The sequence below is a fragment of the Hemitrygon akajei genome, chromosome 5, assembly GCF_048418815.1.
Source record: "Hemitrygon akajei chromosome 5, sHemAka1.3, whole genome shotgun sequence".
NCBI lineage: Eukaryota > Metazoa > Chordata > Chondrichthyes > Myliobatiformes > Dasyatidae > Hemitrygon > Hemitrygon akajei.
This window is the reverse complement of record NC_133128.1, coordinates 159,299,171-159,322,716: the sequence shown is the minus strand read 5'-3', so window position 1 is coordinate 159,322,716 and position 23,546 is coordinate 159,299,171. Positions and strand designations below refer to the sequence as shown.

General features: G+C 40.1%; 1 protein-coding gene across 1 annotated transcript in view; it reads left to right on the top strand.

The window, feature by feature from the left end:
* pms1 (PMS1 homolog 1, mismatch repair system component) overlaps positions 1-23,546 on the top strand; it is a 93,349-nt gene that overhangs the window by 23,128 nt on the left and 46,675 nt on the right. Inside the window, exon 6 of the mRNA XM_073046992.1 lies at positions 13,389-13,505. Coding sequence (XP_072903093.1) covers positions 13,389-13,505 — 117 coding nt within the window. The remainder of the gene's footprint in view (positions 1-13,388; positions 13,506-23,546) is intronic.

The window sequence follows — 23,546 nt, the reverse complement described above, 5'->3', positions numbered from 1 at the left end:
TTGTGTTAGAAAGTATTGTTTCTCATTTGAGGCTGTTTGAGGGCTGCAGCAGGTGAAAAGTAGCGGCCATGTGATTGGTCGTCCTACTCTCATGATTTTTAACATCATCCAACACCAAGGCTACCACCTCGACACCCCACCAAGCAGATTGGTGAAGATCAGTGATGTTTTACAAGATCTTGCAAAACTTAATTGGCATTTAGAAGCAAAATGTTTTTTTTTAAAGTATCTGTGGAAAGAGAAGCAGAGTTAGCATTCCATGTAGATTACCTTACATTTGAAATGGGAAAAGTAAGAAAACAGTTGCAGAGAACCAGTGCGGGTTAGGGGGAACAACACAAGCAGCAATGGAGAGAACAAAGGACATGTTTGTATTAGGATCCAGGCTACAGGAATCCAGGTGACACAGATGGTTTTGGTATCAACTGGAAGAGAGATTTAGAGGCTTTTAAATTATTTCTGTCTGGTGATAGAATAGAGAGAGAGAAAGAATGGAGAGAAGGATAAGTAATATTAGCATCATTAGATATAAACCTCATCAGTTGCTAGAAATCATAAATAAAAGTGAGTCAGGCAGTATCTGGAAGAGACTCATCATTCAGGTAACAGCTTTTGGTAAGTGTTGAAGTAGCAGATGAGCTGAGACAGGACTGCAGTGGACACTGTTGCTGAGGTGGTAATAAGCAACCATGGTGATGGCATCGACGTGTGTTCTGAAGTCCTCTCAGGTACCAATGTAACACCAAAGTAGCAAACAATTTGATTTAGTTTCCCTGGGGGCTTGGATTCTATCATGGAGAAAGCAGTGGCTGACTGGCAGGAGCCAAAGAGTGGGAATAAAAGGAACCTTTTCTGTCTGGCTGCCGGTGACTGTTGGTGTTCCACAAGGGTCTGTGTTGGGACCAATTCTTTTTACATTATACATTAATGACTTGGATGATGGAATTATTGGCTTTGTTGCAAAGTTTGCAGACAATGTGAAGATAGGTGGAAGGGCAGGTGGTTTTGAGGAAGTAGAGAGGCTACAGAAGGACTTAAACTGATGTGGAGAATGGGGAAAGGAATGGCAAATGGAACACAGTATCAGGAGGTGTATGGTCATGCACTTTGGTAGAAGAAGTGAAGGGGTTGACTATTTTCTAAACAGAGAGAAACTATGAAAAAATTAGGCGCAAAGGGACTTAGGAATCCTTTTGCAAGATTCCCTGAAGGTTAATTTATAGGTTGAGTCTAGAGAGGAAGTGATGTGATGTTAGCATTCATTTCAAGAGGACTAGAATTTAAAAGCAAGGTTATAATGTTGAAACTTTATGAAGTGGTCTCACTTGGAGTTTTGTGAGCAGGTTTGGTCCCCTTATCTTGGATGTGTTGAAACTGGATCAAAGGAGGTTCAGAAAAATGATTCCAGGATTGAATGGCTTGTCATATCTGGGCTTGCGTTCACTAGAATTCAGAAGAATGAGGGGTGACCTAATTGAAACGTATTGAATGCTGAAAGAACTCAATAGAGTGGATATGAAGAGTATGTTTCCTAAGGTGGAGGAGTCTAAGACCACAGGATATGGGGAGTCCTTTTAGAACGGAGATGAGGAGGAATTTCTGTAGCCAGAGCGTGGTGAATCTGCGAAATTCTTTTGCTACAGGCAGCAGTGAAGACCAAGCCTTTATGTGTATTTAAGGCAGAGGTTGACAGATTCTTGATTGGTCAAGGCATGAAGGAATACAGCAGTGGGGTTGGGGATGATGTAGGAAAGGCAGGAGATTGGGGCTGAGAGGGAAAATGGATCAGCCATGATGAAATGGCGGGGCAAACACGGTGGGCCAAATAGCTTAATTCTGCTCCTGCGTCTTCTGGTCTTACGGAAACAGAATTTGTGCTGGAAACTAAATTTTTTAGGATTCCAAAAATAAATTTATGCTTACTCGATATGGACATGGGAGACTGGTATGACTGGGAGATAGTGGAGAGATTAGCGATGGTAGTGGTGAGGCAAAGTTGTGTGTTACCAGTATACACCAGGAAGCTGGATCTTGGCTTTCAGATGATGTTGCCAGGTAGATGAGAATTACAGAAGAATTGAGGAGGGATTCTTGGGGGATACCAGAGAAAATGGTGAGGCTTCAGGAAAGTAAGCCCATTACAGAAGTTTCTTTAGTGTGACTGGAAAGATGAGAATGGAACCAGATGAGTGGTCCCACATAACAGGGTACATGTGGAGAGCAGTTGGTGTTGAGATGGCGTGTTTAGGGATTGCAGAAAGATCAGGAAGCCCGAAGGAAGGATAGATTACTTTGATGTGGTGTTTCAGTGAAAAACAGATGTCCGAGCAGGGGGTTATACGTGGATTAAAAAATCTTCAAATGGTCATCAGGAGGTCAGAGAGAAAACTGCAAGCTTAGGAATAGAAGAAAACTGTAGAATAAGTAAAACCGCGACAAGAAGGTGACCTTATTTTGGTTGATAAGATAGTCCGAGAACACCATATACTTACTATTAGAGGTGAGGACAGAGCAGAGAAGAAAGGGCTTACAGTTCATGGGTATACAGATGACAGAATCCAGGTTCATCTTTGCATTCTAGAATGATCTTTGGATTTCATGGCAACTCCATGATCCCTCTTTCCTGCCTCTCTGAAAATGTTTTTAAAAACATATCAACGATACAGACAATTCTTGGATCCTCCTGTAGAGCAGCTCTCTTTATTTTGATTATATAAAATCTTCTGCTGGAAGATTAAGATTTCTGTTTGTGAACCCAATGTTGCTGGACAACCAGCTTGTAAAGCTTCAGGGCTTGATTAGTGTTACAAATAAACAGTGTAATTCCCTGGTTCATATTTTTACTGTTATGCTGTAAGTATTTCATTCAGCAGTTCTGGAACAGCAGTCTGTTCTGTTTTCGGCTTGTTTGGGTCACAGTTCAGGATAAGAGATGAGGAGAAATGTGTGTCACCCAATTAGGATGGTCAAATTAAGGGGAGGTTTCTCTGGTGAGGGGCACTAAGGTTGGTCTTGGGGCTTTTGTTTGGCAGGAGACGGAGAGAGAGGATGCTGGGGAGGACCGGTCGTAGGATATGATCGGGTGGGAGACCCGTATATTTGAGATGGATTATGAGCAATATTTGGAAGGTGATGTGTGCTTTCATGTTGACCGAGGGCCCAGCGCGTGAGTGACAAAGAAGTTCAAAATGAGCTCCAACTTGTTCACATTTGACTGTTTAATTAGAATGGGCCCTTTTTGTTATTCTTTACTATTTAATTAAGTTAAAATTCGTAAACATAATTCCTTTATAACTAACAGGGTAGCAAATTACACAGCATCCACACAAACAGGGGTTTGGGGTGGGACGAACCCATCTCAATCTCACAAATTTAGCAGGACGTGAGAGTGTCTTGCCTAGAGTTGTGCAGCCAAGGAAACCAGGGTGTTTCAACTGCTTTCACAGTTAGCCCAAGAAGAGGGGCGGCTTTTTGCTGGAGCAAGATATTGGTTTAAATGATGTGCTAACTTTCCTCAAGCCAGAATCGGGTTTAATATTGCTGGAATGAGTTATGAAATTTGTTGTTTTGCGGCAGAAATATAGTGCAATATATAATTAAAAGCTATAAATTATAATATGAAATATATGTATTTAAATAGTAGTGCAAAAAGAGAAAAATTATAGTGAGGAAGTGTATGTGAATTCATTGTCTGTTCAGAAATCTGATGATGGAAGGGAAGAAGCTGTTCCTAAAATGTTGAGTGTGTGTATTCAGGCTCCTGTACCACCTCCTCGATAATAGCAATGAGAAGAGGGCATGTCCTCGATGATGGGGTTCTTTATGATAGATCCTGCTTTTTTGAGGCATCGCCTTTTGAGGAGGTCCTTGGTGCCCATAATGCAGCTGGCTGAGTTGCAGCTTTTTCCTACCCTATGCAGAGAACCTTTCATCCCAGCTGGTGATGCAACCATTTAGAATGCTCTCCACGGTACATATGTAGAAATTTGCGAGTGTCTTTGGTGGCATACCAAATCTCTTCACACTCCTTATGAAATATAGCCGCTGTCGTGCCTTCTTTGTAATTACATCATTATGTTGGGCCCAGGATAGATCTTCAGAGATGTTGACACCCAAGAACTTGAAACTGCTTACTCTTTACACTGCTGTTCCCTCAACCGCCCCTTTCTACAATCCACAATTCCGTGGTCTTATTGGTGTTGAGTACAAGGTGGCTTTTGCAACACCACTCAACCAGCTGATCTGTCTCACTCCTGTATGCCTCCTCGTCATCATCTGAAATTCTGCCAGGATTAATTGTGTCATTGGCAAATTTATAGATGTCATTTGAGTTGTGCCTAGCCACATTAGTCATGAGTGTAGAGAGAGAAGAGCAGTGGTTTAAGCACACATCCTTGAGGTCAGCGAGGAGGAGATGTTATTTCCAATCCACACTGACTGTTGTCTCCTAATGAGGAAGTCAAGAACCCAGTTGCAGAGGGAGGTACAGAAGCCCAGGTTTTGGAGCTGCTAAGTGTTGAGGGTATGATGGCATTGAACGCTAAGCTGTAATCAATAAACAGCAGACTGTCCAGGTGGCTCAAGGCTGAGTGGAGAGACAGCGAGATTGCATCTGCTTTAGACCTATTGTGGCTTTAGGCAAATTGCAATGGGTCCAGCTCCTTGCTTAGGTAAAAGGTGATACAGGATATGACCAACGTCTCAACGCACTTTATTACAGTAGATGTGATAATGGTCATTGAGGCAGCTCACCCTGCTCTTCTTGGGCACTGGCATAGTTGTCACGCTTTTCAAGCAAGTGGGAACTACTGATTGCAGCAGTGAGAGATGAAAATTGAACTCCCGCCAGTTGGTTGGCGCAGGTTTTCAGTGCCCTGTCGGGTACATCTTGCACTCTGCGAGGGCTCAGCCTCTTGAAAGATATTCAGACATCTGAGGTACAGATCACAGAGTCACCAGATGTTGCGGGTTTGCACAGGTGTAATTTTATTTTCCCTTTCAAAGCTTGAATAAAAGGCATTGACCTCATCCGCGAGTGAAGCATCATGATCATTCACGATGGTAGGTTTCACCCTGTAGGAAGTAATGGCCTGCAAACTCTGCCAGACTGACGGGCATCCGATTCCATCTCTAATTTCAATGAGAATTCTTTTTTTGCTCTTAAAATAGCCTTCTGTAGGTCGTATCTGGATGCCTGGTATAGTTCTGATTCACCAGTTTTGAATGCCACAGATCTAGTCCTCAGTAGAGTGTAAATCTCCTGGTTAATCCTTAGCTTTTGGTTCGGATATGTCCGGTATGTTCTCGAAGCATGCACTCATTCACACACGTCTCGATGAGGTCAGTGATAACTATAGCGTATTCATTCAGATTCGAATATGAATCTCTGGATACCGTCCAGTTCACCGGTCTGTAAGCAGTCCTCCGCCTCCCTTGACCATACCTTTGTGATCCTCACCACTGGTACTGTGGTCCTCGATCTCTACCTGTTTCAGGAATTAGCCTGATAGAGCTTTGACATTCATACCATTAGTGGCTGCGCCCTGCCTGAATGCAGTAAGCTTGACTGAGGTGGCCATCCTTACTTTCCTTCCACTTGATTACAATAAAATTGAAAATCAAGAAAACACCAAGAGAATTGTGAGAAGTGGGGGCACGGCAAGGAAAGGAATGAGGGGGAAAAAAACACAAGTTTTAAGCTTATTGCTATACATACTCAGGGTATAAATGGATAAAAATTGGCTTTTGCAGTAGCAGCACAGTACATTGCAAGCACTGCAAACGTAAGTTAAACTTATAGTAAAGTAAATTATATGAGACCTACACAATTTTAAAAAATAGCATAACAATATTAGTTTAAGTTAAGGGAAGTAGTCTGAGGTAGTGTAAGGGTCTGTTGGATCTAGTCTAGAACCGGATGGCATTGGGAAGATTTGTTGTTGGCTCCTTAAGTGTGGATCTTCAGGCCCCTGAACCTCCTGCTTAGGTCCTTGATGATGGATGTCTCTTTACTGAGACATCTCCTCTTGTAAATGTGTTCAATGGTGGGGAGAGCTGTACCTGTAACAGAGCTGGTTGAGTCCTCCACACTCTGTAGTCTCTTGTGTTCTTGTGAGTTGCACTGAATAGGATGTGTGATAAGAAGATATTTAAAACACTTGACCATCCAGTGATGGCTTTTTATTAGTCTAATTCTGGAGAATCAGCATGCCACTAATTAGAGCTTATAGAAGCACTACTAGTGTTTTCGTAATTTGTCAAGGCACTTCTTTCAGCAGGGTAGAAACCCCCTCCCCCCAACACAATGCAATTAAATAAAATGTTGTCAAGAAAGAATGGTTTGTGCTGCCCTGAGCAAGAATTTAGTCAGCAGATATTTAAAGAGCTTTTCAACAAGTTTATGCTCAATTTCCATTCATAAATCACTGTCTTCAGTTTGTTGACATTCCATACAGATCATTTCTTGAAGCAGTTAATCTATTTCTGACAACACATTTTTAGGGAGTTCTGCTGCCAAGAGATCGTTAAAATGCCTGAATATATTTTTGTTACCAGCAAAGCAATGTAAGAAAAACTTAGCTTTTTCATAAATCTGTCTTCTTAAGACTTGATAAATTTATTCTGTTCTGGCATTTTAAAAACAAATATAGGTGCAATAGATTAATATTTGTTCATTGTTTTGCACAAAAGAAAGCAGTGTCAGAAACAGAAATCTGTAGAGTCCTAAGTACTCAGTCTGCAGTGAAGGACTGGACTGATATTGCAGAGAGGCACCAAGTCCGGTGTTGGACTACTGAAGGTGAATCCAGTCCCATGGCTGTAGACACAATCGGAACCTGAACAGGGTCAACTTAGGTTTGGGTGAGGGGGACCAGAGCAGAAGAATGAGAGACAACTGTGCTGTGGTGTGAAATGAGGAAGAACAATTTGGGTTTGTGCTATGGTCAGGGAGAAGAGAATTGGGGAAGCACAGTTGGGGCCTTTGCTGTGGTGGAAATGGAGAGTGAATGGAAAGGTACCAGAGTACACTTTGATCTAGACTGGTGATCAGCTCAGACACAATGACAGGAATGATGGATTTAGTGATTGGTGACCTTGAAGCATTGCAGTTACTAGTCCTGGAGAATCAGAGGCTTGAGCCCATTGAAGAATTTTTTCTTGTTGGCATTGTAGATTGGAGGTATTGCTCAGGGCCCAGACCTTGGATTGTAGGAGAGAAGGAGTGGACAGTTATGGGGAGAAAGGGGTGAGGGCAGAGCAGAAGGTTAAGAGACCTTACTGAAGTCTGCATGTGAATATTTTAGAGTGGAAACGGGTGCTCTGGCCCAACTTGTCAGAGCTCTAATGCTTTCTTATCCATGTACCTATGGAAGTACCTTTCCAGCCTTGTAGTTCTGAAAGCTCATACCTCTCTCTGAAGGAATCACCCAAAATGGAGATTTTTTTTTCACTCTGTAAAGATCTGATTTGGGTTTTTTTTTGCATGAAACAAATAGGCATGAAGTGATGTGATTTCAAGGGATATATCAAAATTCTATATCACAAACCCCTCTACTAGATAATGATTGTTCTGCCCTCTACACCATCCCTCATCTTTATCTTCCTAAAAAATCACGTCTGTGTTACTTTGGGCAATCTCTTAAACTGTGGGCCTGCACCAACTGTAAAAACAAGGGCAAAAACACCACACAATGGTAAAGAATAAGAATGAGGTAAATCCAGAGGGAACAATATAAAAGGCAACAAACTTGAATTCTAAAAGCTTAAAAATTATGGTAGGAATGTTCCACAATAAAAGCTTAGTGGTTTCTAGAACAGAGTGGGACAGAGCTCAGTCTGAGCTCTGAGCTTTCAATCCATTGTGGATCAAAGCAGGAGTAAGCAAGTGCATATTTGCAATTAATAGAGAAAAATACGTTGTTCAAATATAATTGAAGTAATGCAAGTTAAATTGGAAAATAAAGTGTAGAGAAGCGAAAAAGGTATCTGGTCAGTGTGGGAAAAACACAGTTTGGATGAAATTCAAAATTTTAACAGGAGGATCATCCTAAGATTGAGAAACCTGTTGAACTGTTTACCCTTATAGCCAGGAATGAATTCAGAACCCAGTCCTGGAGCTAAGTTAATAATGTAACTAATCTGTTATCTAACTATGGCCATTATCACAATATTTTGCAACCTAAGCAACAACTCTCATTGACAGAACATCCTTTGCTGGCATAAGAGTTGCAGGATTCCTCACAGGAACATTACAAGGATAAATGATCAACTTTATTTTCCGTATACATTTGCACTATTTGGAATTTGTTGTGTGTTGGACAGGGTGCAATGTGCAACAGGAAACAACATTCAACAATTATAAAGAATTATATAAAAATGAAGGTTAGAGGTTATAAATATAGAGTAAAACATGCATAAATACCACCATGTATTTACAATGTAAACAGGATTATAAAAAGTAGTTTAAAGTATTTACGGTGAAGTAACGTGACAGGGATAATAGATAGAGGGGGTAGGGGTGGGCTAACTAGAACGGTTGATCAGATTAACTGGCTGGGGGAAGAAATTTTTAAGTGAAGTTTAAAATGAAGTTTTTGTTGCAATAGCCCTTTAGCACTTTACCAAAGGAAGCTTTTGGGAAAGGTGGGTAGTGTTCACGATGATTTTCCGGCTTTTCTTGCTTCTTTGTCCTGGATACTTGCAAGTCTTGCAGTGCTGGTATTCTGCAGGCAATGATCTTTCCAGCTTTCAAGAGGTAGATTCTGAGCCACTTAGAAAGATATTTGGGCATGTGACCTAATGTTTAGTGAGTGCCTGAAAGAAGGGAAGAGGTGGAGTAGCGAAAGGGAATTGCAGATCTTGTGGGCTTAGCAGCCAAAGGCGTGGGTGTCAGTCATGCAGCAGTTAAATTTAGGGTTGTTGAAGAGGCTGGAATTTGGTAGCTCAGTTGTTGGGCAATTGGGTGGTGATGTAGGGCTGGCAGAAAATTTGAAAAACAAGGATGAAAATTTTAAAGTCAAGATGTTCCTTAGCTAGAGCCACTGTAGGACCACAGGCACAGGGGTAATGGGTGAACAGGGTCTGGATGCAGGCTGTGGACAACTTCAAATTTGCATATGGTTGAGTTCATCAGAGTAGTCACATCTAGAGGTTTCCTACATTTAAAAAAAAGTCATGGATGAGGGTCTCAGTGGATGATGAGCTGACGCAAGGCCCAAATCTTGATACGTTACCAAAAAAATAGGCACTTTTATTGATGAGGCATGAAAGTGAATTCAGGCAAGTGTGATACCAGAGTTGTGGATGCTGTGGTTTCAGAAGTTACTATAGTGCAAGATGGAGATGGTTGCTGGAGAACAGATTTGTAACGTAAACTGAAGATGTTGTCTGGGTTTTTTTTTTCTGTTACTTAATTTGGGGGAAATTTTCAGTCCTCTATTAGAGCAGCCTGAGACTTGGGGATAGAATAGAAAAGAGAGTTAGTGTTTTGTTCCTAAATTCACAAAATTTATTTTATATACTTTGGGTTGGGTCACTGAATTCTAAAGATTAATTTATTTAAATGAGAACCAGCATCTTATTATTTCATGTTTTTCTGTGAAATTTCACTGAAATACTGTAGGTGGCAGCAATACTTCAGTACAGTTACTTTTTTGAATTGGAAAACTTTTTTCTAAGAAACTTGCTGGAAACTTCAAAAACAAGCGGTTATCAATTAATTAATTGTCCAAATAATCAGATTTCTCTTGTTTAGACCAGAACAGAATACTTTTGGCATAGTTTATTAAAAACTATGAAAACTGTAAGTGTAAGACAAAGCAAAATTTTGCAAATGATGGAAATCTAAAATAAAAGCAAAATTCTTGAAGTACCCATGAAAGGAAGCAGTGTAAGATCATTGCCTATAACCATTAACTCAGTTTCTCTCTGCTCAGATGCTGCCTGGTATGCAAAGTATGATTAGCATCTTTTCATTGTATAGCTGATATATTTCTTGTACATTTACATCATTGAATTACAAAATTTTAACTTGGTAGTTAGCATGTGTGGACCTCTAAGATTGGAATGTCGAAGAAGTTCAGTTAACAGCATGTCAAATCTGCTGACGTGAATGATGTTTCTCCCCAACGGATTGGTGGGCCTTCATTACCCGGAAAATGTGGAAGTTGCTTGAATAAATGATTGTATTTAAGGGAAAATTAGATAACCATATGAGAGAGAAAGCAGTACATGAATATGCTGACAGGTTGAAATTACAGTGTGTTGAAGCTTGTATGGACTATAAACCAAAACTGATAACATAAAGGCTAAATGTCGAGTTTCTGTGTTGTAAATTTTGTGTAACCATGTATATATGAAGAAAAGTCATCAATATTATTTGCGGTTATTATTTGAAATTAATTGTAAGATGAATTCTGATCATTTGTTTTCGTCAGCAGTATTGCACAACCTTGAATTGTTTGATTAATTTGTTAAAATGCCAGAGCAGTATGCTTCCAGAAGTCAGAGCCAATTTAGTGTCTAGTCAAGCATTCCAGGAGCATGTGCTGTTCTCTACTCAAGTCACATGGGGAGATCACTAGTAAGTTACACTGTTCTGTTAGTGGTACTGAGAAAGCAAAGTGAAGACATCTTTATAGCAGTGTTGCTAAAAGTAGACCGACTTCTCTTTCCTTATAAATTGGATGCATATTCCAAAACGGAACATTCAAGAACCTTGGGTTAATTAATGAAAGGACAATTACCATTCTTGAAGTCTCCATCAACATCAAACTTTTGAGTTGTATTTTTTAACTTCTTTCTTCAAAAGAAACTCAAGTTTTCATGAAATGAAATTGATCTGCTAACTTGAAGGTTGTTTTTCATACGGTGTACTGATAATGAAAAACAACAAAAATCTATAATGAGCAAAAAGTCAACAAACACATGATGGCCAGTTGCAGGCATTAGAAATAAATTGATCTTGGTGAGAAATAAATCATTAATTCTAACATAGTGACACAAGTAAGTGCTGATTGTGGTTTCTAATAATTCTCTGAAACACTGGTAATATGCTTTGCCCTTCATCTTATGAATGTATAAGATGTTTTAAAAACACCAACACTTTTGTGGAATTTTCTCTAGAGATTAGAGAGAGAATATTAATACAGTGAACTTTTAATTAGAAATCCTTATTTCATACCAAAGCTGTCATTCAGTAGTCCTAGGCAGATCTTGTTTCATGTGTTTTGATGATCAGGTTTCAAAGTTGCAAATTAATATTTGGATCATTGTCAAACTAAATCCAATGATATCCACTGATTTATCTTTAAACAAAGTTACTCCCTTTGTGGCTGTGCTTCGTGCATGGGTGCACGTGTGCAGTCTTTTTACTTTTGTGTTGCAGAATCTGATTAATATCATTTGAGTGAGCCAGGAGCGAGGCTGGACAGATGAACAGAGTTGCTCACTTCATAACATTAAGTATGGTTTCCACAGAGAAACTGCAATTCAGGATACCTGTACATTTCTTTTGGTGCTATGAACTATATTGTTCCAGAGGTGACTGTTTTGAGTAAATTTATTAAAATCTGGCATAGAATGTTAATCTTCCCTTCCCTTTATACATGGATGTAATTAGAACAATCAAATAGTTCTACTGTATATCTTACCTGGCAAATATTTTGGGAAGGTGAATGAAGAACGAGAGGGACAGCACTTAGTTTTGTAAAAGTTCCTGAAAGTCCCAGTTTACATTGTAATTCAAATTCCGCATTGGGCCAGTAACCTAATGCTGATATCCTGGGTAATTAGAATATGGGTTCATATTAAAGCTATTTACTTGTGCTTTCCAGTTATGTTCTCCTCAATAGAGACCCATACACTGAGTAAATGTCATGTGGTCCGGGGTGGCATGTAAATGCCACAGTGTATGAATGACATTATACAGGCATTACATGCAGTATTGTCATAATACTGCTATAGGCAGAGAATGTGCATTGATTGCTTTATTTTAAAATCTGAGGAACCTTCTGAGTAAACTGTTGATGCTTTTTTATGTATATTTTAAGTTATTTGAGCTATATTTATTGAAGTGCTATTTTTATTTCCTGAAGTCCAAATGACTCAGTAAATATATCAGATGAATACATGATATCGTATAATGAAACTGTATACACAAGGCCAATTTAACTATATGCAGAGTGAAGGGCAATATTTTTATGATTTGCTGTAGATGTTTGGAGCATAAGATGCAATGATTTAATATTCCTAATGCACATAGTTCACTTAATCAAAATACAGTAAGACTCCATTAATGCAGCCCACTTAATAGATTTTAATTCATCTTTATGTAAAGATTTTATGTGGTAGAATAGTACATTTTCTAGTCAATGTAATAATTTTAAAGAGACTGTTGGAAAGAGAAGCAAGTGAGTTTAAAGCGAGTGCAGAAAAAGGCCCCCAGTGAGTGGAAGGGCAGGTAGGAATTGGGCCCCAGTGAGTGGAAGGGGAGGTGGGAACCGGAGCCCCAGTGAGTGGAAGAAGAGGTGGGAACCGGAGCCCCAGTGAGTGGAAGAAGAGGTGGGAACTGGGGCCCTAATGAGTGGAAGAGCAGGCGGGAACCAGGGCCTCAGTGAATTGAAGTTAAGATGGGTACTGGAACCATAGTGAGTAGAAGGGGAGGTGGGAACTTGAGCCCCAGTAAGTGGAAGGAGAGTTGGGAACAAACTGTTGGGATGACTAAGTGGTCAAATGGTAGATCATTGGAATTTTACTGCTTTACTTGTGCAACACAGTGAAATATTCAAAGGTGCTAATTGGGAGCAATAGCAAACAAAATACTGTTCTATACTGCATATGATGATGTTTGGATGGACAATCAGAGGCTTAATCAAAGAGACTGGTTGAGAAAAATGACAAAGGAGATGGAACGATTTTGGGAGGAAATTCCAATGTTAGTGCCCCAGGCAGCTGAGCTAAACCACTAGTGGTGGATCAATTTAAACTGGGAATGGGCATGAGGTCAGAATCGGAGGAACTCAGACATGTAGGGCTAGAAGGGGTCACAGGGTGAAGGAGAGGCAAAACTATGGAAGCATTTGCAGATAATTTTAAAATTGAAGTGTTGCTGGATTGGGAACCGGTATAGGTCAACAAGCAGAGAGGGTGTTGCTGCTGTTGAAGACTCATCTTGTAGTTAATGCAGATTTTCTTCTTAACTGCTGTTGTTGGGATAAACTACCTGGGTGTATATGGGTATGTACATTTGCAGTGTATGATGAAATGCATATTTCTGTTGAGCACAAAATGCCTTTGTAGAACCTTCAGTTTTATGAAACTGCAGATAACTTGACCTAAACAGACCTAAATTTAGTGACAGAATTTGATTCTCAGCCATTATATTTCAGGCAGTTGTATGGCAAAAAGCCAAGGTGTCGGATCACAAAATGGCCCTGTTAACAGTTCTGGGAACTGCTGTGATGGTCAGCATGGTACCCATCCAACATCATGAGCAAGAACCTGAGGTTAGTATAAGGTTACACTGATTATACTGGACGGGTGGGGGAGGAAGGGAAAAAAAATCAGTGCTCAGCAATTTGATGCAATTAGTTTTTCTTATCAACAACTTTCCCCTTTGTCTATTAAATTTAATTGTTTGAAAATGTTGATGAATATGTATAATGACATTTTCTTAAGCATTTGATCTTATTTACAAATATGGAAAATGCTGAATGCCAAGTACTTTAGGGAATTTTAAAACTTTTTAAAATGTTACGACTTTGCTAGGTTGACCTTTACTCCCAGACATATCATTTTGCATTTATGCACATCTATGAGCCTGGAACTTTTTGTCTTTCTTATTGTTTTGAGAAAAAAGATTTTCCTGAACTTATCAAGTGCATAAGAAATAGTATTATGATGTTGCACTCCCTTATCAGGACAGGATTTTAGAACAGGTTTGCACTCTCAGAATTACTGAGCAGATGACTAGGAAATTGTGCTCAATATATGGCTGCATTCCTAATATCTGCTCTTATTTGGCAAAATGTTCCACTGTTGTGTGTGGAATTATATTTCCAACACGCACACGGCCAAAATAAATGTCTTAACTGTTAGTAGAAAGTAAAACTAACAGTATGGAGAGTCAGTACTGAATAGAAATTTACTGGTACACTTCAAACAAATTCAGCTGAGGGACCCAGGGTCTTTTATGATCTTCTGTTCTAACAGCTGTTGCTATTCAGTAAATTCAGGAACTCCCATTTCATGCTGTTTTATAATTTTCATTTTTCATTCTAACCTAAAAATAGCAATATAATTTCCTACAAATCGCTTGATCTTGGTTTTGCCAGTATACTTGTGCAGGCAGAAAGATTAATTAGGTATCATCAGCTTAGTTAATTTAGAGAACCGAAGGACCTGTTCCTGTGCTGTATTGTCCTGTTACTTGAGATTTGTGGAAGACTCTCATTGTCCATTAAGTTCACAATGTTTCCTTTAAACATTTCACGTGAAGATTGGTGAGAGAAGGGGTTTATTGGTTTGAGGGTGGAAATGCAAGATTGGTTCAGTGGTAGAGGTTGCTAAAGGATGTCTGCATAGTCGAAATGTCCAGGTCTCCCAACTAAGAAAGAAAAATGTGCAAAAGAAAGTCTTAAAGAAATAAAAGCACAATTTTCTGTAGCACTGTATCAATTTCAACATAGATGGAAAATGGATTCAGGAGGGCATTGCTAACAAGGTCAATGTTTACTACCCATTTCTTCTATCAACATGCTAGCCAACATTTTTGCAAATGGTTCTGGTAAACCATGACGTGTTGCAGGCTGCTTGTAAAACTTACGATTATACCTCTTTTGAATTACTCTCTCTCTAATCTACAGCCAATACTTTCCCTTTAAGCAACATACTTTTGAACTGTCTTAATGAACTAGCAATTTCACGATCTTTGGAAGGACTCAGCTGATTTAACTCTCAAGCATGAAGGAACTGCACCTTAAAGCAGACAGCACCATGGTTGAAAGAGAGGGAGGAGGGGTGGACTCCAAGTCAGGCTAAGACAGAGGAATGAAACTCCCTCTACACAACATCATGTTAGCAAATGTACAGTCGCTGGAGAACGAGCTGAGGACCTAACGGCAAGATTGTTGTATTGGAGGGAAATGAGCAATTGCTGTGTGCTATGTTTGATGGAGACATAGCTCACTCCTTACACACCAAATGTGTGGGTAAGACCCGAAGGCTTCCCAATACACAAGATGGATTGAACTGCTGATATGGAGAAGGCAATAGGTGGGGGTTTGTGGTTCATGATAAACTTTATGTGATGTTCGGATGTAGCGGTTTTGTCTTGCTCTTATTCACCTGGAACATTTAATGATTAATTGACTACCATTGTACTTGCCACGAGAATTCTTTACATATCTCCAAAAGCCAACATTAATTAGGTGTCCGAGATATTGAATGCTACCATCACTGGACAAGAAACAGCCCACCCCAAAGCATTTCCAAATAGGCTTGCTTGAAGAAATCTTTGCTCAATTATCATCAGCATATAACCTGCAGCAAAAGGGATCCCAGCACACTCAACCATTGCTATACTACAATAACGGATGGCTACCATACCATGCCTAGACTGTATTTAGGGAAATCTGATCACTTAGCTATCCTCCTGCCCGCCTACAGGCAGAAGCTAAAGTGCAAGGCTGTGAGATAAGGACAGCAAAGAGGTGGTTGGGGGAGGTAGAAGAGCAGCTACAGGATTGCTTCGAGTTGGTGGACTCTGTTCAGGGACTCTTCAAGATTTGAATGAATACACTACGTTTGTCATGAACTTTATAAAAGCAGCCGTAGACAAGTGTGTCCCCACAAAATCATTCAGTTTTCCCCAACCAGAAGACCTGAATGAACCATAAAATCCACAATGTACTGAGGGCCAGATCTGTGGCACTCAGGTCTGGCAACCAAGTAAGTTACACGAGGTCCAGGTACAATCTCTGAAAAGCCATTTCATGTGTGAAGTGGCAAATCCGGATCAAACTTGAATCATTGAAGGATGCTTTACAGCTGTGCCGGGCTTAAATGCTGTCACCTCTTACAAGGGAAACCAAGTGACATAGGTGACAACAGGGCTTCACTCCCAGATCAGCTCAATGCCTTCTATGCTCGCTTTGACTGTGTATTAAAACATGGAGGAACCTTCGAATTCCCGCAGCCCCTGATGACCCTGTGATTTCATTCTCTGAGGCATTCTTCTGGAGGGTGTTCCCACAGAAAGCACCTGTCCAGATTAGGTACCTCACCAAGTATATTAAAGACCTGTACAGATGAACTGGCTGCAGTTTTCACCAATGTCTTTAACCTATTCCTTGGGAATTCTGAGATATCTATTTGCTTCAAGCAGGTTTTGATTATACCAGTGCCTAAGAAGAATGCGGTAACCTGCCTCAATGACTATGGTCCAGTAGCACTTATATCCACAGTGATGAAGTGTTTTCAGAGGTTGATGATGAAACATATCATCTCCTGCCTTTGAAGTGACTTGGCTCCAATTTGCCTATGAGTACAACAGGTCCACAGCAGTTACCATTTCATTGGCAGTTCATTCAGCCCTGGAACATCTGGACAGCTAAGATGCATACGTCAGGATGCTCTTGATCAACTAGAGCTTGGTATTCAGTACTATCATCCCCTCAAAACTAATCAATGAGCTTCAACACCATCACCTAAATACCTCTTTGTGCAATTGGATCCTCCAGTTCTGCACATGCAGACCCCAGTCAGTTTGGATTGGCACAACATTTTCTTCACAATCTCCATCAGCAGCACAAGGCTGTGTGCTTAGCCCTTGCTCTACATGTTTTATACTTATAACTGTGAGTCCAAGCACAGCTCCAATACCATATTTATATTGCTGACAAAGCCACTGTCATTAGCCGAATCAAATGTGGTGATAAATCAACATATAGGAGGAAGACTAGAAATCTGGCTGGGCGGTATCACGACAACAACCTAGACCAAGGAGCTAGTTATTGACTTCAGGAGGGGGAAATCAGGGGTCCATGAGCCAGTCCTCATTGGAGGATCAGAAGTGGAGAGGATCAGCAACTTTAAATTCCTTGATATTATCATTTCATAGGGTCTGTCCTGGGCCCAACATTTAAGTGCAATTATGAAGAAAGCACAGCAGTTCCCAAGTTTGTGAAGATTTGACATGACAACTAGAGCTTTGACAAACTTCTATAGATGTGTGGTGGAGACTTTATTGACTGGTTGTATCAATGGAAACAGCTTTGCCCTTGAAAGGAAACCCTGCTCACCATTGAGCACATCTGTGCGAAGTGCTGTCATAGAAAAGCAGCATCCATCATCAAGAACCCCACCTCAGAGGCCATGCTGTCTTTTCACTGCTGCCATATAGGAGTCTCTGGACTCACACCACCAAATTCAGGAACTGTTAATACCCCTCAATCATCAGGCTTGAACTTCACTCAACTCACTTGCCCCATTACTGAACTGTTCCCACAACCTATGGGCTTACTTTCAAAGACTCTTCACCGCATGTTCATGATTCTTATTGCTTGTTTATTTATTATTATTATTTTCATTTGTATTTGCATAGTTTGTTGTCTTATGCACATGGGTTGTTTGTCCTTCCTGTTGGTAGTGGTGTTTCATTGATTCTATTGTGTTTCTTGAATTTACTGTGCATGCATGGATTTCATTTTAAAAATCTTTTTATTAATTATTATTGAAGATTAACAAAAAAGATACATTAAGTCAATATGTCATTATGTACAATAAAGAATTAAATTAGCAAATAACTGATTAACAAAGCTAAGCAATATATCAATAATAATAAGAGAAAATAAAGTGTTAAGAACAGATTTCAGCAAGGCATTTAATAAGGTACCCCATGCAAGGCTTATTGTGAAAGTAAGGAGGCATGGGATCCAAGGGGACCTTGCTTTGTGGATCCAGAATTGGCTTGCCCACAGAAGGCAAAGAATGGTTGTAGACGGGTCATATTCTGCATGGATGTCGGTGACCGTTGGTGTGCCTCAGGAATCTGTTCTAGGACCCCCTTCTCTTTGTGTTTTTTATAAATGGCATGGATGACAAAGTGGAGGGATGGGTTAGTAAATTTGCTGACGACACAAAGGTTGGGGATGTTGTGGATAGTGTGGAGGGCTGTCAGAGGTTACAGCGGAACATTGATAGGATACAAAACTGGGCTGAGAAGTGACAGATGGAGTTCAACCCAAATAAGTGTGAAGTGGTTCATTTTGGTAGGCCAAGTTTGATGGCAGAATATAGTATCAATGGTAAGGCTCTTGGCAATATGGAGGATCAGAGGGACCTTGTGGTCTGAGTCCATAGGACACTCAAAGCTGCTGCACAGGTTGACTCTGTGCATTAAGAGGGCATATGGTGCATTGGCTTCATCAACCATTGAATTGAGTTTAAGAGCCAAGAGGTAATGTTACAGCTATATAGGACTTTAGTCAGGCCCCTACTTGGAGTACTGTGCTCAGTTCTGGTCACCTCACTATAGGAAGGATGTGTAAGCTATAGAAAGGGTGCAGAGGAGATTTACATGGATGTTGCCTGGATTGGGGAGCATGCCTTATAAGAATAGGTTGAGGGAGCTCGGCCTTTTCTCCTTGGAGTGACAGAGTATGAGAGGTGACCTGATAGAGGTGTACAAGATGATGAGAGGCATTGATCGTGTGGATAGTCAGAGGCTTTTTCCCAGGGCTGAAATGGCTAACACGAGAGGGTGCAGTTTTAAGGTGCTTGGATGTAGGTACAGAGGAGATGTCAGGACTAAGTTTTTATGCAGAGAGTAGTGAGTGTGTGGAATGGGCTGCCGGCGATGGTGGTGGAGGCAGATATGATAGGGTCTTTTAAGAGAGTCCTGGATAGGTACATGGAGCTTAGAAAAATAGAGGGCTGTGGGTACCCCTGGGTAATTTCTAAGTAAGTACATTTTCGGCTCGGTATTGTGGGCCAAAGGACCTGTATTGTGCTGTAGGTTTTCTATGTTTCTATGCTTGCAAGAAAATGAATCTCAGGGTTGTATATGGTGATGTAGGTATACTTTGATAATGAAGTTACCTTGCAATTTTGAACTTTGACAAATGAGCCTTTATATTCTTCTGATGCTGTTGGATAAGGAGTTCCATGGTTTGGTCCAATCAATGATGAAGGGCTGGTGATATGCTGTGGAATCTGGTTAAATGGGCCATCAGTTAATCAGAGCAGCCGCTTACTTGGGACAACTCTTTAAGAATGAAAACAAATCAAGAAAAAGCCGGGATTCCCTTCATTTATTTGGGACGATATGCAGCTTAATTGGTGCAAAAAGCTTGCTGAACAAATTCTAGCTAGCGTCAGTCGTGTGCACTTGTTGACTGTTAGACCTACATGTGTGTGGAGATAACAGTTTTTAAATAGTGTCAGTTACGTGTGACTGTGTTGGAAAAGCAATGGATCTTCTCAACTGCTAGCTGGTGAGAAATAAGCAGTAAGACAATTCCGAGCAGCACACGCATAAAATGCCAGAGGAGCTCAGCAGGTCAGGCAGCATCTAGGGAAGCGAATAAGTCACTGACATGTAAGGCCAAGACCTTTTGCTCACTGCGTTTTCAGGTATTCAGGCTTGGAGATAGATACCAGAAACCAACCTGGAATGAAAACAAAATGATTTCACTACTTCATCAAGTGTATGAATTGATGCCTTTCAATATTTTATCTTTGTCCCTTTTAAATATCATGCTTAACTTGGACTTGAGAGACATATATTGTGATAACTTCAACAGAAAAGTGGCTTTTTATTCAAAAACATTTATCCCAATGTTTCATTTTTACTTACTGATCCAATGGTTATGATTGTTATCATTCAACAGCTGTTTGAGATATTCTAATTACTCAGTCTTTTAACAGATCTTCCTTTCTCCTACTATGTTTCCTTCTATCACAAAGCCTTAGTGAATAAAGCCTTAATTTCCCAAGCTTTCCTTTTATAAACCACCCCCTCCCAATTGATATATTACTAAATCAATTTGTTATTATTTCTGCATCCAATGTACTTTGGATCCACAAAAAGTAACAAATTGATTTAACCATTTCATTAATATCCCCTTATTTCTTTGCTGACGTGCCTTCATTTAATCTGCATGCTTTTTTGCCTTTTAAAGTGGCTTTGAAGTTCTAATTTTGCTTGAGAGATCTATGGAGCTATACTGCTACATTTTGTCTCCAGGTTACATCTTTGTTCATTCTATTCCCTATTCCATTTTTATATATTTCACTTGCCATGTATCTGTCCATTTCTGTCACTTGCCTTATATCTTCCGATTCAGGTTCTGATTTATCACATACACGTTGAAATACGTCATTTGGGTTAACAACATCACATCCAAGGTTGTGCTGAAGCAGCTACACATTCCAGCACCAACATGGCATACCTTCCATGCCCATCAGAACAACATAGTCCACATCAAATGACAAAGCAATTCCCTCCTTTCTTTCTGCTGCTTTCTACCAGCAGTCTATGATGCTGTTAATTTGATGTCTGTTAACAGATTTTGCCCTTTATGTCTGTGATGAAATATGCTACTCCTATGCTGATCAGAGATCCCAATATAAATTCCAAATACAGACCACATTTTTGAACGTGCTAGGATTGTTCATTTACTTCTTTGTTACCATTTTGCTCTTATTACAAAAGCCTTTACATTGTACACAGACCCCTTGCTTAATGGTATTAGTCCATGGCATAAAAAAGGTTGGGAACCCCTGCTTTAAAGGATGCAGGTCCCTTGATGAGTGGTGCGGCATCCTTTTTGTTTTTAAATGAATGTATTTCATGTCTTGGAGGAACTCAGTGGGTCAGGTAGCATCTGTGGAGAGAAATGGACAATCAACGTTTTGTGTCAAGACCCTTTATCTGGACTGCGAGAGTTGAGATATAAAGAGTATAACGCCAGTATAAAGAGGTAGGGAGGAGGGGCGGGTAGATGGATGGAGAAAGGGTGAGGAAGAGTGATAGGCAGGTGGAGGGTAAGGATTCCAACATCTGTAGTCTCTTGTGCCTCTATATTCCATATCATGAGAGCAATAGAACAGAAAATAGTAGCCATTTGACTTTACTAATCAGAACTACTAGCTGACTAATTTCACATAATGTAGTAATGTTTTACCATGGTTGTGAGTTTCCACAGAATAATATAAAGCGGGATTTTTGGAAAAGTGGAAATTAGTCTCCGTATTGTAACTGAACTTCATAAGTTTTGCTACATAGGATCCTTACCGAAAGTGATCTACCATTCGAATGCAGTGGAGTGTGTAGGAAGTGGCAACACCCAGTTTCTGGACCTCAAGATGTACATTAAATATGTAAAATAATAATGCTGCTTTAACACAAACAATGATGATGGAGCCTTATTCCTTAAGATTATAAATCTATAAATATAAAATATAACAGCTTTGTTTTTCATGTACAGCGGATTCTGGTTAATTAGGGCACATCAGGACCTGTGCATTTTACCCCAATTAGCCAGTTTCATGGAACAGTTAAAAAAGTATAAAAATGACAAACTACAATTTAACTGAGTAACAAATAGAACTTAGAATAGTACAGCACAGCACAGGCCCTTCGACCCACAATGTTATGCCGACCCTTAAATCCTGCCTCCCATATATCCCCCCATCTTAAATTCCTCTGTATACCTGTCTAGTAGTCTCTTGAATTTCACTAGTAAGTGAATTAAATGTTTAAATAAAATACCAAACAAATTAGAGCACTACCAAGCCTACTACAGTACAGGCAGTCCCCAAGTTAAGAACGAGTTCCGTTCCTGAGTCCGTCTTTAAGTCAGTTTTGTACGTAAGTTGGAGCAGGTACATCCAGTATTATTTAGCGTCAGTTAGTCAAACGTTTGACTTAGTATATAGTATATATTTTACCTTTCTATGCATATAAAACACTTAAGAAACGTATGTATTTCCAATAATTAAACCACTGCCTTGCTTAGTAATAATTGTAGCTTTCATCGGGGCAGGGCCTTTCACATGCTCCATTATTCTCACTTCATTCTTTATCCTTTAAAATTGCTTCGATCATTGACCAACTGTAGCTTAACGCTTTTCCAATGACCAATGACGTTTCACCTCTTTCCAAACTTTTATTATTTCCACTTTATTTTTAATTGTGATTGTTTCCCGTCAATGGAACAGAAACACTGTGGGTGGCGAGTCCCGACCTCCACCGACTCCCGAGCTTCGCCGGGTCCTAAGGACCACTGCACTGAATTCCCTGGGTCCGAAAGTCCACTGCACTGAGACAGGTTAAATGGGACAACTGGGGGCTGTGCTGGATTTGGGTATTTAATCCTCCACAATATTTCGCATGGGAATTTAAACTGGAAATGGCAGTGTTTTTTGTTGCGAGCTCGACATCAACCCAGCACGGATGGTACGGGAGTCACTGGATCGATATCAACCCGGCATGGGAGCGGTCTGTCACTGGATCAAACTTGGAACCTCCGTTCTCAAGCACGGTGCTGATCTCACTGCGCCATCAGCTGACCGGAATGGTAGGGGAGGGGGCAGGGTCAGGGTGAATCTTGCTAAGAAAAATTTAAGCCAAATACAAAGTTACACACTGAACACAGTGTCAATGGCAACGACTTAATATGGCAGACGGCGTCGCGATCTGACTTAAAATGGTGGACGGTGTTCTCCTTCTTCGGTTCGTAAGTACGAGTTGCCGTAAGTCAGACATTTGTAACTCGGGGACTACCTGTACTATAAAACAGTGTATTAAATCCTAACAGTTATCAATAGAAGAACGTTTTTTTTGATTGATGGTAAATTAACAAAATCGGCGCGAACACCTAATGCAGATAATCGACAGCCTTCATACAGTGCTCTTGCCAATTGCATTCTCCAAATTGTAATTTTAACTGTAACATTCAAGATGATTATCAATGCCTTCAAATTCTTCATAGTGCCTAACTTGTTGAATTAGCAAAATTGTTTCAATTTCACTCATGGCCATCTCTAGCATCATCAAGCCTGAATGATTGAAACCGCAGTGAGCAAAACAGTTCTGAATTATTTTACTGCTTATTTCTCATCAACTCAGAGACAAAAATCAGTGCTTTTTGAAATACAAGCTCACCAACTGATACTGTTTTAAAACTGTTCGCTCTAAGCATGATGTAGTGTATTAACGGCCACACAAGTGGATGCGGATGACACTGGTTAGAAACTGTTTGGCAACAGTTCCTTGTCCCAGTTAAGTGGCATAGAGTTCCAAATAAATGAAAAGAATCTCAGCTATTTTCTTAATTAGTTTTTGTTCTTTAAGAGTTGTTCCAAATAGGCAGAAGCCCCGGTTAACCGATGGCCCAATTAACTGGAATCCACTATACTATCATAAGAACAAGGGCTAGGAGCTTACTCTGCCATTCAATAGGATCATGGCTGACCCTGTGACTCAAGTGGACTTTTTTGCCCAGTCTATGTGTGTCTTGACTTCAGTGTTGTCCAGGAATCTG